This window comes from Perna viridis, chromosome 11 (genome assembly GCF_037379345.1).
Source record: "Perna viridis isolate PV_CMFRI_1.1 ecotype Kerala chromosome 11, ASM3737934v1, whole genome shotgun sequence".
In the NCBI taxonomy this organism is placed as follows: Eukaryota; Metazoa; Mollusca; class Bivalvia; order Mytilida; family Mytilidae; genus Perna; species Perna viridis.
Genome location: NC_142455.1, coordinates 15,043,078 through 15,057,942, shown reverse-complemented (window position 1 = coordinate 15,057,942; position 14,865 = coordinate 15,043,078). Strand labels below are relative to the sequence as shown.

The following is a 14,865-nucleotide window of genomic DNA, read 5'->3' as shown; positions in this document are numbered from 1 at the left end:
CATTATTTGTTCTTAAACAAAGATGTGTGCGTCAGGCTTGCTTTTAACAATAGATTAGATTATAGCGTCATGATTAGACTCTTTATAAGTAAATGTACGTCATGCAAATATCTAATAGAAAATAGTTCTTTACTGTTATCTTATGTTTAGAATTTTCGGAATATCATTTTTTTACTGAGTTTGCATGCTCATTTATAAGTCAGGACTGAAACAAAGATGCAATAAAGGTTATTGAAAGAAAATCATAAATTTCGAACAAGATTTCAAATGAAGCAATACTTTTAACTGTTTTATTTATTACTATTACTGTTTACTGAAATTATGTAAGTATTTATACAATTACTGGTAATCAAAGAGGTAACTGTTGCATTAAAACAGTTTATTATACCAGAGGTGTATTTGGAAAGTTCGTACAAAGTACTGAGCAATTTGTACTTAAATATCATTTGTCTTGGTTGGACAATGCTTTGATATGTTGCTATATTGCTAACGTCTTGACTGGTGGGAATACGAGATCCTTCATATAATACATGTTTGTGTTGAAAAATTCAAACTGCATACGTCATTTCCGAAGTACGCCACTTCTGGCAGAACAGAATGACCCATTCATGTTTCAGAGCAGCTACCTATCTAGGACGTAGCTGACGTTTCATCAATGGCCATTTATATCAAATTGTCAGGTTTTTGTCGGGTTAAATAACAAAGTATGCTATAAATATAATAAAAGACCGTACCATTTATTGTTCAATGAGACCTGTCTAAACCGAACCCTGAATAATCTGAAAACTTAAATCAGTCCCTTTTTGAAGTGTCCATATATCAATTACATGATATTTTAAACCGAACATCTGTCTAAACCGAACCAGTATTAGTTCAAAAGGAGTTCGGTTTAGACAGGGTTAAAATATCTCCGTTTGTAACGTTACCAATCTATGAAATATGGTTAGGTCTGATATTTGTCGCAAATTATCTTGTATAAATATATGTATATCTTGTGGGTTTAGATTTATTCAATGTAATATTTCACTCTCTGTGTTTTATTATTTATGTTAAGTTTTTTTTCCATGAAAACATTTCAAAATACGAAAATGCACCAAACCACACTGATTGAAAACAGTGTATCTTTTTTATACGATTTTGGAGCTGTATTGTAATATTCACATGATTTCACCAATAAACAGCTATTGAAATGCAGAAGAAATATATATACAGGCAAAATATAGTTTAAAATATAGTACATAATAATATAGAAATTGATTGGTTCATCTATAGATTTCGTCTGGCTTATCATCAATCTTCTGTGTTTAAGACTTAAGTTAAAAAGCATATTGATATGTCTTTAAGTCTTTAGGGTCATGATGTCTTGTTGTAAGGCTGGCTATATCAATGTAACAGTAAACTATGATTTACTTTGTTAAACATGCTAGTAGAATGGCTGACCTAAAATTAGACATGGCAATATTAAAGAATAATATTAACACGAGAAACAGTCTACAGTAATCTACGATAACAAAAAACAACTGCAATATAATCATGTAATTATACAAAACATCGGAAAGAAATTATGATTAGTTAAAGCGTATAATAAATAGACTCTGTATCATTATGAAGAACACACATTAAACAAAACTTTAGAGAAAATGTAAAACCTGCGCCATTGCACTGAAATGATAGAAACAATGTGTGTATTGGACATTTGTCTGATAAATTCCTATCGAACGTTTTACCGGAGAGAACGAGTACTGTGTACATAAATACAAACGAGAGCTTTCACATTTAGCAAATTTCATGTACAAATGTACGCATTTACCCATTTGTAATGACCAGAGCTATTGTAAATGTATTTCTCCATGCGTTGGTTCACCTGAACACAATGGACAGTATCATTCCAAGGATTATACCTGACATGATATGAACAATTCTATGGATCATTTAGAAACGGCGTGTAATATGTTCATAAAAACCTTCCAAGTCTTGTTGAATCCTCCGTCTATATTTTTCCATTTTTTTTCAATTGGTGTTCTTAATTTATTTGTTGTTTCTTTTTTCAACTTTACGTAACTTTGCTTAACTTTGTCGATAGGATTGTAACTTTTGAACGGATTCTAACACATATATAAATCGTTATATAATAGAATATATAAAATGAATGAAAATGTACAATATTTTCTCAACCGTATAAAAGACAAAACAAATAAAACAGGAATGGTTTCACCATTTTCTAAGGACTTTACTTTCTAGTCTTGTCATAAACGACACGGCATGGAAATATGCAGTATCATTCACCCCAAAAACAGTATAAAATTTAAATCGATCGCTAGCTAATCAAGTCGCTTTATGCATATGCTGAGTGGTTCAACCATGCACATTTAAAAAATTAACAGCACAAACAGTCATGTAACTGTATATGCTTAAAGTCGTATTAATAATGTACATATACACAATTTATGGCCTGTAAACATGCGTATTCTTGTATAATTTGAGCTAGTTTGTTGTTATAAAGTCGAATGTGGTTTTCTGTATTCATCATTCGACATGAACATAATATATCATTGTACCTATTTTGTACAGGAAGTAAACAAATAATTGATACGGCATTAGACGATATCTTAAAATAACATTATATGTACAAATATCTTGTTGTTCTCTCAATTTAATTCTTTCTTATTGTGATTGCAGAAGTACCTCTTAACCTCAATCAAAAAAGAGTATAGTCATCCGGTATAGAAACATTGTATATATAAAATAATACAGAAATGTGATTCTTCGTTACTTGACTTTTGGTGGATGACTGTCTCTCTCTGGCAATAATTTTATATCTCTTATCTTTATACAATTGGAATACTATGACAATAAAATACGTCGTACAGTACCTGAACCGATCCTTGCAACTAAAATTGCGATCGGTTATCGATCACCGATCATGTTCCGATCAGTCATCGATCCGTCAAACCGATCCATTAAACCGGTGATTGTATCACGTGACCACAGTGCGGTCAATATCTTTTAGGGTTTCCGTTTTTTTTCTTTTTCAATTTTACATATATTTACATAATGCAACAATTTAAAGATAAATTCAGTGTTTTATTATACAATTGTTTTATTTTTTAAGAAATCATCCGTCATTTTACATATTAAAACTGCGATCAGTTCGGTCAACGGTCATCGGTTATCGATCCATCAGCAATCAATCAGTCGGCGGTCATCGATCCGTCAAATCGTCTTAAAAGAATAAAATATAATGATGGCTTTTACCATGACCAATTTTACACAAATGATTTTTTTTTGTAAAATCGACCACGGACCATGATTTCTCATAGAACTTTTTTTTTGTCTTTCAGGAGAAGACCCAACTCAGTCAGTTGAAAGCCTTGAACGCTGCATGGCTCCAGTGTACTACAGATCTAAGCAAATCACAGAACAAAACAGGTTTGTCTCTTCAAGACTCGAGGAAAAGGTGAAGCATGGCCAAATAGACACTTCTGCAAGTTCAAATCTTTTTATCTAGATCACTGACTAGTATAAAAATAATAAATAAACATTCCTATACATTTTGCTATTACTTTATCAGACGCATAACAGACCTTTTTTCTAATTGTCTGCAGGATCTTAAAAAATAAACAAGTTTCATTAGCAATAAAGCTGTTAAAACAGTAATTAATCTGAGTATTAGTTTTTCCACTTTATAACATTAAAAAACTCATCATACTCATTTCTTTTAAATCTATTGACAATGTTTCTATTACCTGGAACTGCAAAAGGAATTGATATAATATAGACCGCTTTGCTGATAGAATTTGATGATGTCAACGTAAATATTCAATAAGAAAACAAATTAGTTCTGAAAACACATTTTCATAGGACTGAAACAAACAATCAATCAATCAATCCGGTTAGCAAAATATATATTAATTATTTAATTCTGTAAACCCCTTTAAAAAATAAGTCAAAATAATTAAACCGTAAAATAAACTCGAAATGCAGCATTATGATAATCATATATAGCATTGCCACAGGAAATCAAGCATCACCTTTTACATTACATCTTGAGGTAAACACAAGTTACATGTTCGATGTTGCCAAATACAGGGTGTAATTACAGCTGAAAGAATTGTTATTCTAATGCATATCCAGTGATAATGTGTAAATCGTTCATAACATGTGCGTATTTGCTTATCATTATTACAAATATTCGATGCAATAGTAAAGAAAAAATGTTAGTCATTTTTTTTATGACCAACATTATATGAAACAAAATTTGAACAAATCATGGTGTAATTAGCATACACAAATGTTAATTTTTTTTATTACATGCATGACGGGCAATAACGAAATTTCACAGAGGGAAAGTCAAAAGAGGAGGACAGTTCATCTAACTAATTCAATTGATGTTTCTAGACAAAATTTCAATGATCCTCACTTGATACAGGCACTGGTGGGCTAATCACGTTCTATAATACGCTTATCCTTTATCCTCCATCAAGATTAATTAGTTTCGGTATATGGCAATAAAAACAGGCAGCACAAAATTTTAATATATAACAACAAGCTGATAATGATAAATGTAATAAAAAAATAGATACGAACATGTCTGACAAGTTGCAAAAAATATCGTACCGATAATCATTTCTAGGTACTTTTTGTCCTGGACTTTTCGATGGAATAATGTGTTGGCCAGACACTGAAGCAGGAACAATTTCAAAACAACTGTGCCCAGCTTATGTGCATGGATTTAATGAATCAGGTAAGAACTTTGTAAAATTAACCTAAATCGTCATGAGCAATATACATCTCGGAAGACCGTAAAGCTTCTGAATAGTCGTAAATTACAGTTTCGCACAAATCATTATATTTAAACACTGTTGTTCTTACCAAGTTTTTAGTAAATAATCAAGTATTTATCTACTGTTTTATTTGGATACTGAAACAACAATAATAAAATATAAATATAAATACAATCAATTTTTTGTTAAACTTTCAACCAATTCACTTATATATTTCGAATTTGTTTAGATGTTTTATATTCTGATTGTCTGGATTGCAAATAAAAAGCATGCACCTTCGTTGTAATTTTTATAAAGCTTTACAATATTTCTCTGATTTTTAATTTTCTGCTTTTGGTTATATGCAATTCATGCAACAACAAAAGAAGACAAACATTTTCATTTGCAGAGTATGCTGTTAAAGAATGTTTGGCAACAGGGGAGTGGTACGTCCATCCGGTACATAACAAGACTTTCACTAATTTTACTAGATGTGTACCTAAGAAAATTGCGACGAGAACAACAACCAAAAAAGCCAAAGAACTATCACTTGTCGAGGTAAGTTATTAAGACGATTTCCTCTTAACTTAAATGTCCAAAAGGAGTTTAGTTTAGACGGGGATTGAAATATGGCAACATATCTGAATGTTCAAGTCAATGTGATTTTAAATAGAGTAAAAACCTTCATGCATGCTTTGAACGATAGCTTGTTGTAAAATAGACATCAACGGAATCATCAACACACATAATCGTTAGCCATTTACACTCGATGATTATCATTATTAATTATCATTAGCTATTTCAACTCAATAATTATCATTAGCTATTTCCACTCAATAATTATCATTAGCTATTTCCACTCAATAATTATCATTAGCCATTTCTACTCGATGATCATATTGACTCTTCTATACCAGCTTAAACTTCTGAAGGTCGTTAAATGACAATATTCAGGCATGCAAAAAAAGTTTTGGTTTTTGTTTTACATTTTTTTTCAGATGCACTTGAAGAGGATACAGTTTATATATAGGATAGGGTACTCAGTTTCCCTAATTTTTCTCGTCGCGGCTGTAGTAATAATGGTATCGTTTAGGTGAGTATAAGATAATTTTGTGAAAGAGTAATCAAGGGAACCAAGGTTATAGCGGTAATCAAAAGAAAGTAATCCAGGGACAAAGACCAGACATGGAAAACAGACATACACAACAAAGATCATAAAGTAACTAAAATCATACATACAAAGTAACGAAAGCAAAAATATTATTTTTTAAAATAAAAAACATGTCGTAAGCATCAAACACATCTTCATTTAGAACGCAAATAATTTAGTAACAATGCATAGATCTAAATTTTGTACATTCGTATTTTGTTTTTCTTTTGCTTTGTTAGATTGTTTTGTCTACACACGTTTAGATACATGCCTTTCTTGTTTGTTATTTTAAGGAAACTTCGATGTCAACGAAATACGATTCATCTCAATTTGTTCCTATCATTCATACTCAGAAGTATATTATGTTTCATAAAAGACGAACATGTGTTACCGGAAGGGGAAAGTGAGGCTCTAGACGAAATCATGAAACAAATGACTTCATCACAAGAGGTAACTTGTTTCATAACTCACAGTTTTCCCATCCTATTTTCTCTTACCCTGATAAGATATTTTATTGAAAACCGGGCGTTTCTTTCTTGAAAAGAAATAGATTCTTACCCCGTCCAGTACATCTGGTCCATGTTCCCAGGTTTTAATTGAGCCCGCGTTTCTCTTTTCGTTATAGCTCTACAAACGTGTTAGTTTGTCTAGTCGAAATCCATGGATTATGTTATGTTTTTTATTTTTTTTTAATTTTACAGTTCGAATTCTGATTCCCATTACTTACAAGAAAACAAAAAAACATGTATTGCATTTCTTCAAGAGACCAAGTAAAGGTTTCTTTTTCTTATCACGTATGGCTCTTTCCCCCATTCTGCTTCATTTTCCTCAAACAATTGAACTAAAGTGCTTATTTATGTATGTCACCTTTTGTTTGTTTGATGATGTTTGAAGTTGAAAATAAAGTTAACATACCATTTACCAATGAGACTGACATTGTCCTCTGTTCTTTATTTCCTCTAACAAAATTAGTATACATGTAACTGTAGTATTGTAAAGAGATAAAGTAAAAGTTCTTAATTAAGGTATAACTGACGGGAAACACATTATTAAAGCGATACCAGGGCACTGACAGTAAAACATACAAACAAAACACAGGTTCTCTTATGGAAGTACTTCACACACACACACACACACACACACACACAGAGTAAGAAAGAGAGAAAAACAAACTGCATGGACTCTTAAAAATGCAAGGGTGGACTCAGAAATATAATAGCATATATATATAGAAACACGAAACTCATAAACTTCTCTAAAAACTTAAAGTAAACTGAAACCTAAGGTCAAAAGTCGGATGCCTCGGAAAGCTGTTTTATATTACTTTTATTTGCATTTTCTGTTGCAGTCCTGGCGATGTAAACTGGTCTTTACATTGTTTTTCTACATTTTGATGGCAAATTATATGTGGATTTTTGCAGAGGGGATGTATCTACATTCACTGATATTTGTCACAACATTTCACAACATTTCGTCACGAACTTTGAAAATACTCATTTTCATAGGATGGGGTAAGTACAATTTATAACGTGTTTGTACGGTTAATGAATTTTCGAATTTTGCACCAGACAAATACGCGTAAAAACGTCAAAATATATTTCTACCTTTAGAAATTCTAACTATTTTCAATACCCATAATGTATCAATAACGTAATCATTTAACAATGTCAGCAAAACTTTGCAACCATGAAAAATTATTAAACTTACAATATACTTTTGGTAGTGAAGCTGGAAATATATTAAGGTTCGATATTTTCCCTGTTACTGCCATTGAGTTTACTAAAATAATACTCTGCATTCACTACCTTTTAATATTTGTAAAGTTTTTAAAAAAATGCGTGCATCTATAAAGGAAAGATATATGGTACACATATTCAAAAAATAGATAATACCTAAACCGATTTTATAAGTTGGTTATATCATTAAAATTATATTGTTTATTAATATATTTATATTATAATATTTATCATATAATCTGGTAATTTTTTAACGCTTTTGAATTACAGTCTCTCCAGTAATTTGTATTGTACCATGGGTAGTTGCAAGAATAAAGTATGAAAACACATTGTAAGTTGAATTGTCATGCATTATGAAACACAATCTCTGTTATTCTGTTGAAAGTTTCGAATCGACGACTTGACATTAAAACGCATTGAAACTGAAATAAATGAACTTTATTAGATTTCTGGGTTAAACAGGTCTCCGTTTATCACGGTTCTGTAGTTGATAATTTACTTCTATAGAAGTTGTCATTTCTTTGTAACAGACAGTATTTAGAAACTGTAGTTTTGTGCGTTACCTACTGCCTGTATTTGATTGAAATTGTGGCTGACACAAAACAAAAGCAATCACAAAAACTATAAAAGTAACATTATCAAGTAATAACGACCATACAAAGAAAAAAAGACGGACAACAGAGAAAAGGAGGCAACCAAAACAATACACACATAGAAACGCAATAAAACGAACAACCATTACAAACCTGGAACAAGAACCAGGTGCTTGCCCAGTCGTTCATAAAATGTCATGCTCGAGGTATACGACAGTGGAAATTTATGATGCTGTGTACAAAATGATTCCTATGGTGCAAATGGTGACACCATACCAATTCCTGAATTCCTGATGACGACCATTATATGTGTTAGTCAATTTGACAAGGGTAAAAATAAATCGTAAATCGTGTAGACTGTATTGCATTTATTTCAGGTGCTGGAACTTACACGACCCTGACCACGGCTTTGAGTGGATAATACAAGCACCGATTTTGTTCACATTGCTTGTATGTTATTGACTCATATTTACTTTAAGACTCTTATAGTTCATGACTATCACGTTGGTTGTATGTTAAAAAGAGTTACTTGGTTCACAATCGAACATCGTTTATGAGATCACAAAAAAAAAACATATAATACTGTTGCATGCAAAAAAACTACAGAGATACATGTTTAAAGAATTCTAAATTTATACTGCTTTTATTTCAACTATAAATTGAGATGGTGATACATACATGTAAGCTTATGGATACCACCCACATTTAATGAAGTTTTATTAATAAAACTAATTATGAGGATTAACTTGCTTTCCTTGTGCAAACTGATATTTGTTTATTTATTTACAGATCAATTTATTTTTCTTCTTGAATATTATCAGAGTTCTATTTACGAAGCTGTCAGCAACACATTCTAGGGACCCACAATGTTACAGGTACGAATGCATTGATTACAAACAATTAACCCAAATAAGCAAATTCAATGTTATTCGAGTCATAATAACCTGAAGCAAAGGCAGAAAATAAAGCATTTGAAACTTTAAAACTGTGAAAACAATTAAATGCACTTAGTGTGCTTAGATCACCATTCTGCTTGTAAATATACAATTATTGTTTTATTTTTTAGAGCTTAATGACATTAGTAGTGCCATAGATAAAACCGCTTGTACGAAGTATACTTGAAAATTTCATTTTAAAGAAATAATGCACATGTTAATACACGGAAATAAAAATAAAATAAAAATGTGAATCAGTACCGAAACCTAGTTGCACAGTCAGTGTTTACAATTTAAAGGCATAATCTTTAAATATCATTCGCTCAATTTATTATTTGATATACATTTATAGGTATAAATCTAGTAAATATTCATGACGTCATAAGGACCACCAGTTTTGGGGAGAACAATCTGTCATAAAGAGAAAGCCAGTGGCCATGGGATTGAATAATATTTTTTCAATTTAATATATTTTGAAAGAAATTTCATTTTTGCACTTCAGAATATGCCAGTTCTTTATTTTGCTGTCCAAAGTTTTTTTCACACAATTCAAACAGCGTTGGTGGCTAGGATAAAAAAAGTAGTACATTTTCAAATTTTATGTGAAGAAGCCATGGTAATGGCCACAAAAATGCCCCATGAGCCTTTGTTTTGAAAGTTGCAAAAGATAACTTGGCTCATGAACCTTAAAGAGTGATGCATAAAACTGTTGGATTCTAAAGGTTTATTCACAAGGGGCATCACAAGGGGTTTGCATTGGAAACAATTGAAGTTTTTAACTTATTCCTATATATAGTGAATATTTGAAAGATTTACTTCTTTGTTACAGATTATTTGTAGTTCAATATTCTTTGAAATTTGTTCAACATTTACAGACAGTAATATTTTAATTCTCGCTTGTAGTCATTATGGCATTTTATTTTGCAAATTCATAATATATAAATGATTTTCTTCTACATTTCTTTCATTTTAGGAAACTTGCAAAATCTACGCTGGTTCTAATTCCATTATTCGGAGTTCACTACGTTGTTTTTAATGCCATTCCAATCTGCTTAGATCCTGAAATTGAAATCGCTTGGTTGTACTTGCAGCTTACCTGTGATTCATTTCAAGTAAGTGGAACTTGTCGCCTTATCTAATGTATTGTTTTTGGTTCATAAAATTCTTTTGAGTTATTACTATAAGTCAGAAGAAAGGAAAGAAAACTGAGTTAAGGGACTTTCATTCACTTAAGCTTGTCATTGTATTTCAATTGTTCTAAATTAAAATGGGGTACTAGTTAGAATCAATAATTATTGAAAAAATGATAGATGTGATGTGTTTGATATCATTTTGCATAGGAATACTGTGAAAGTACTTTAATTCGTGGATACCAATTTTCGTGGATTAGGAAATAAACACAAGTTTGAACTCTTGGATTCGTGGTTTCCATTTTTTCAGTATAAACATCAAAGAGGAACTTCGTACTTGCTCACCCACGAAAACCACCAAAATTGGTACATTTACACCACGAACAATAGTATTTTCACAGTACTGTTAACCGGGAAATTTTCATGCCGTCTTTTTTCGCGGTTTCTGTGATTAATCTATTTTTAAGCAATTTTAAATTCGCGATCTTTCAACAAATTATAATATAACGTTCTTTAAAAAAATATTCACGACAGTTGTATATAGATTTTACAGATATTACCACAAAAATACAGAAAGTAAACGTGTCACGGTTTGCATTAAAGTATTTCATATTATATCATGATTTATAATTATTTTCTTAATCGCAAACGACAGGAAAATCTCTAATAGAATATGTTCCAATCGCTATGATAATAATTTTTCTTTTTAGGGCTTTGTTGTTTCCTTGCTGTTCTGTTTTTTTAATGGTGAGGTAAGTGAATACAAATGTATGATTTTCGTAGGAATCAGGTAAAATTTAAAAGGATTCTCGTAATTTGAAGATCAGATATCAACATTTACCAAAATGAAAACTGTATTTTAACGATACTCTAAACTATTTTATATAATATATGAGCATGAGTATTTTTTTTTATTCTGGTAACTCATTGAAGTACATGGGGTAACAATTTGACCAAAATATTTAAGTGTAAGTGTTTGTGAGAATCAGGCAAAATAGAAAAAAACAGAACCATACATGTCAAAACACCACCGATAAAACAATGTAATATCTTTCAAGGATATTTTCTCTATTTGAAAAGACCATTATATGATCTCTGCATCACTGGCTTTTTTATTTTAATTTTAGAAAAAAATAGGTTTTGACGGAGTTACCTGTCCTTGCAATTTTCATTTTCAGTGCATTTCAATGAAATTGTAACTCAATGGTTTAGCGTGACATGGAAAATCTTGTCTGTTTTCCCTATTTCTGAAGGTGCAAATTGTCAAATTACGCTATCAGAATGATGTTTTTTTTCATCCCATGTTTCACCTACTGCCTGATTCTTACAGGGACTGACACTTAAAAAAAACAACAAACAACAAATAAGCAAACACAAAGAAGAAGACACAAACAACAATGAGTACGATTACATGATATTGATCTTTTTGCCTTTTCAATCAAGAAAAAAAAAAAATTCTAAATAACGAAACAACAGAAAGCATTCGTGTTTCAAGGTAGTGTTAAATAATAACTATGTATTCTTTTCGAATGTATATTAAATACTTTTTAACTTTATTTATCACAATTGTAAATGTGAAAAAATTCACATGCGGAGCCATTCCGTCTTGTTTCAACAGCATATAAAAAGAAAAAAAAATGTTATCTTAGTGTTGTTAGAATCGGGCAAAATGGGAAAAAATCAGGATACATGTCAAAAACTCACCAATCTGATAATATTAGGGAATGCTTTTGCTATGAAAAAGAACATTATGAGATCTCTGCATCACTGGATTGCCTCAGAAATGTTTTCGATAAAATTTTAGTTAAATTATTTTTTATGTGTTATCTACCCTTAAAATTTTCATTTTAAGTGCTTTTCCATGTAATCAAATTTCAATTTACAAAAGTGATATGGAATATTTATCTTTTTCGCTGGATTCCGAAGGTGCAAGTAGTCAAATTTAACTTTCAAAAGTAATGTTTTTTTTTTTCATACCATGTTTCATCTACTGCTTTATTTTTACAAAGAATCACGTTTACTTATTTTCCAGGTTAAGTCAGAAATAAGGAAACACTGGAGAATGCACACATTGCGACGTCAAAGCTTAGCGTCCTCTCGTTCAACACGCACATTTTCAATTCAGTCATCAGACCAAGACTCACCAAAATGCAAGGACAAAAGAGACAGTTGTTCTCCAAATATCAAAAACAATCAACCATCACCTAGTTTAGGCACGGACAATCTAAACTATAAAAGTACTGAATCGGAATTTAGAAGAAACAACAGTGATATTGCCTATTTCGATGTTTCAGAATTGTCGCAAAAATTGAAAGACGATAACGAAAATGATGCATTTTTACCATCACAGAAAGTAACTTTCTTTTGATGAGGAAAACGCTTTTTCATCTAATGGTGGTTTTCATCTCGGCAAACTTCCGTCTGCTGAAGTTTCGGAGTAATATGTCTAAACTGATAAGATAAAGACAAAAATATTTATCGACTCGAAGTTTGGCTGAAGTCAGAGAATGCGAATCAATAGTCTTTCAACGACCAAAATTTTGTTTCAAGTCGTTGTGTTTCTTTATGGCATAACAAAAACATCTATGTTGAAATCCACTGAAAACCAACGCAAAATAAGACAAAGGAACAATCAAGGGCTGTGCGTTGATATCCCCAGGCAAACAAATTAAGACAGCAAGATTATATATGTTTTTTGTAGAAAACATCTATTTAATATAACTGTTGTATTGTATTGAGCAAGGCAGCTTTAACATACATTTGTATCAGTAGACATTGATTGTATATCGATCATGTGACGAACATGTGACAGCACCAACTTGATGCGTTAAAGCGGTTGTCATTTTCAACCAACAAAATATGCCTTTTGTGACTTAAACTTAGTTTGTATGTATGTAGAACGTTACTTATAACGCAAGTATTTGGTCCTGTATTAAAATGATTGCATCAAACACTGTTGTAAGGAGGTAGACCTAAGATAATGGACATCACTCTTACAAATCATCGGATCATTTGTATTAAGCATTTTACATCAATCTCATGTTAGCATCAAAGTAACTTGTACTGATTATATTCTGTTTCAAATGGAAACTTGATAGGCTTTTGTGAAATTGAAAATGATACGAACATATCTGATATATATGATTTCAAAAATTACGTTCTTTACCCTAGGTCTACCTACTTAATCAAACCCTGGATAAACCTACATGTTAACCAGATCCTTCATCTCAGTTTAATTCGGCAATCCAAAAGTGGTTCAGTCCAAATAGGATCCAAGGACCTGTGATAATGTGACATCACAGATTTCGACTTCGATGTTTATATTTTCATCTGTTATGTAGATTGTTATTTGTTGAAATAGTTGTTATAAATAGCTTTGAACTGCACAAAATATGTTTGTGTTAATGTTGGAAATAAAAAAGTAAAATAGGAATAAAATCGTGTATGTCCCTATGCCTATGTAGGTTTTATGGTACGCTTAACAATATGTCCATTGCATTGGTGTGCATATGTTTCAATTCAAGTCTCTAAATATATTTGTTGATGCGTTATCAAACCAATAAATATCTGTTGTTTTTTTATTCGCTTGAATTTTATATATATATATATATATATATATATATAATACACACTGTCTAAATATATGATAGCAATTGAATTTCGATAAATGTTTTCCCTTTGTTACTTTCATTTGGATAATATTTTCGTATAACACACTTGACATATACAAGACTTTGTATGTACAAATATAACAAAATGTCTTACTTTTGTGTCGCTTTCAATGATATAGAATCGTCATCAATCGAGACAGAGGGACTCAATTTCCTGAAACAAGTTGATCATTGTATGGACTTTACTATGAACCAATATCCATGTTTTATACTTCAAGATAAAAAAATATCATTTACATAAGACTGCAATAAAAGAAAATTGCATCGTGAAATGGCATCATTCTGTCGTAGTCGTCATCCGTATTCATGTAGCGTCTTTAATTTGAAAGTTATATCTTACAAAAAGGTACCATGCACTAAAGGAAAGCTTGGATTGGTTTAGTCATTAGTTACTTGAACCATGATGAATGTGAAACAAGAAACATGCATTTGCCTGATATCCGGACAGAGTTTTTGATTTCAAATAAAGAAAGGACTGGGAATTGTTCTGTGATTGTTAATTAAACAGTTTAGAAATGGCATCAAAAACGTTATAGGATTAAGCGATATTCCCGAACAATAATTTTAGTAAAAACTAGTTAATCCATATAATATAATACCACAAGGTTCTGTATCTGCACAGACATACTAGAATTTGGAATTTATTTCAAATTGGGCCCAGTTAGATACTGATTAAAGCTTGATCTGCATCAAACAACTTAACAATGTAGAGAGCTACATCAAATTTGCACTGTGTTTCAATACTTGCCCTAAATTTTCAGGGTTTGACCTCTGCTATCATATCAAGCTGCGTTTTATGGAGAGGTGTTTAAAAAATAAAGAAATTTTACAGTTATATGTACATTACAAAAAGATGAGTTCACGCCATACGTTTTTAGGGAAGATAT

The 14,865-nt window shown here is 31.2% G+C and overlaps 1 protein-coding gene across 4 annotated transcripts in view; it reads left to right on the top strand.

Moving 5' to 3' along the window:
- Positions 1-13,884, top strand: part of LOC148603077 (parathyroid hormone/parathyroid hormone-related peptide receptor-like) — a 29,340-nt gene extending 15,456 nt beyond the window's left edge. For all 4 annotated transcript variants that reach the window (XM_088551954.1, XM_088551952.1, XM_088551953.1 and 1 more), the window contains 12 exons: positions 3,342-3,429; positions 4,634-4,744; positions 5,173-5,321; positions 5,762-5,856; positions 6,207-6,363; positions 7,262-7,424; positions 7,920-7,980; positions 8,620-8,692; positions 9,032-9,117; positions 10,151-10,289; positions 11,018-11,059; positions 12,340-13,884. In XM_088551954.1, coding sequence (XP_088408080.1) covers positions 4,666-4,744; positions 5,173-5,321; positions 5,762-5,856; positions 6,207-6,363; positions 7,262-7,424; positions 7,920-7,980; positions 8,620-8,692; positions 9,032-9,117; positions 10,151-10,289; positions 11,018-11,059; positions 12,340-12,675 — 1,380 coding nt within the window. In that variant the 5' untranslated portion in view covers positions 3,342-3,429; positions 4,634-4,665 and the 3' untranslated portion in view covers positions 12,676-13,884. The remainder of the gene's footprint in view (positions 1-3,341; positions 3,430-4,633; positions 4,745-5,172; positions 5,322-5,761; positions 5,857-6,206; positions 6,364-7,261; positions 7,425-7,919; positions 7,981-8,619; positions 8,693-9,031; positions 9,118-10,150; positions 10,290-11,017; positions 11,060-12,339) is intronic.
- The last annotated feature ends 981 nt before the right edge of the window (positions 13,885-14,865 follow it).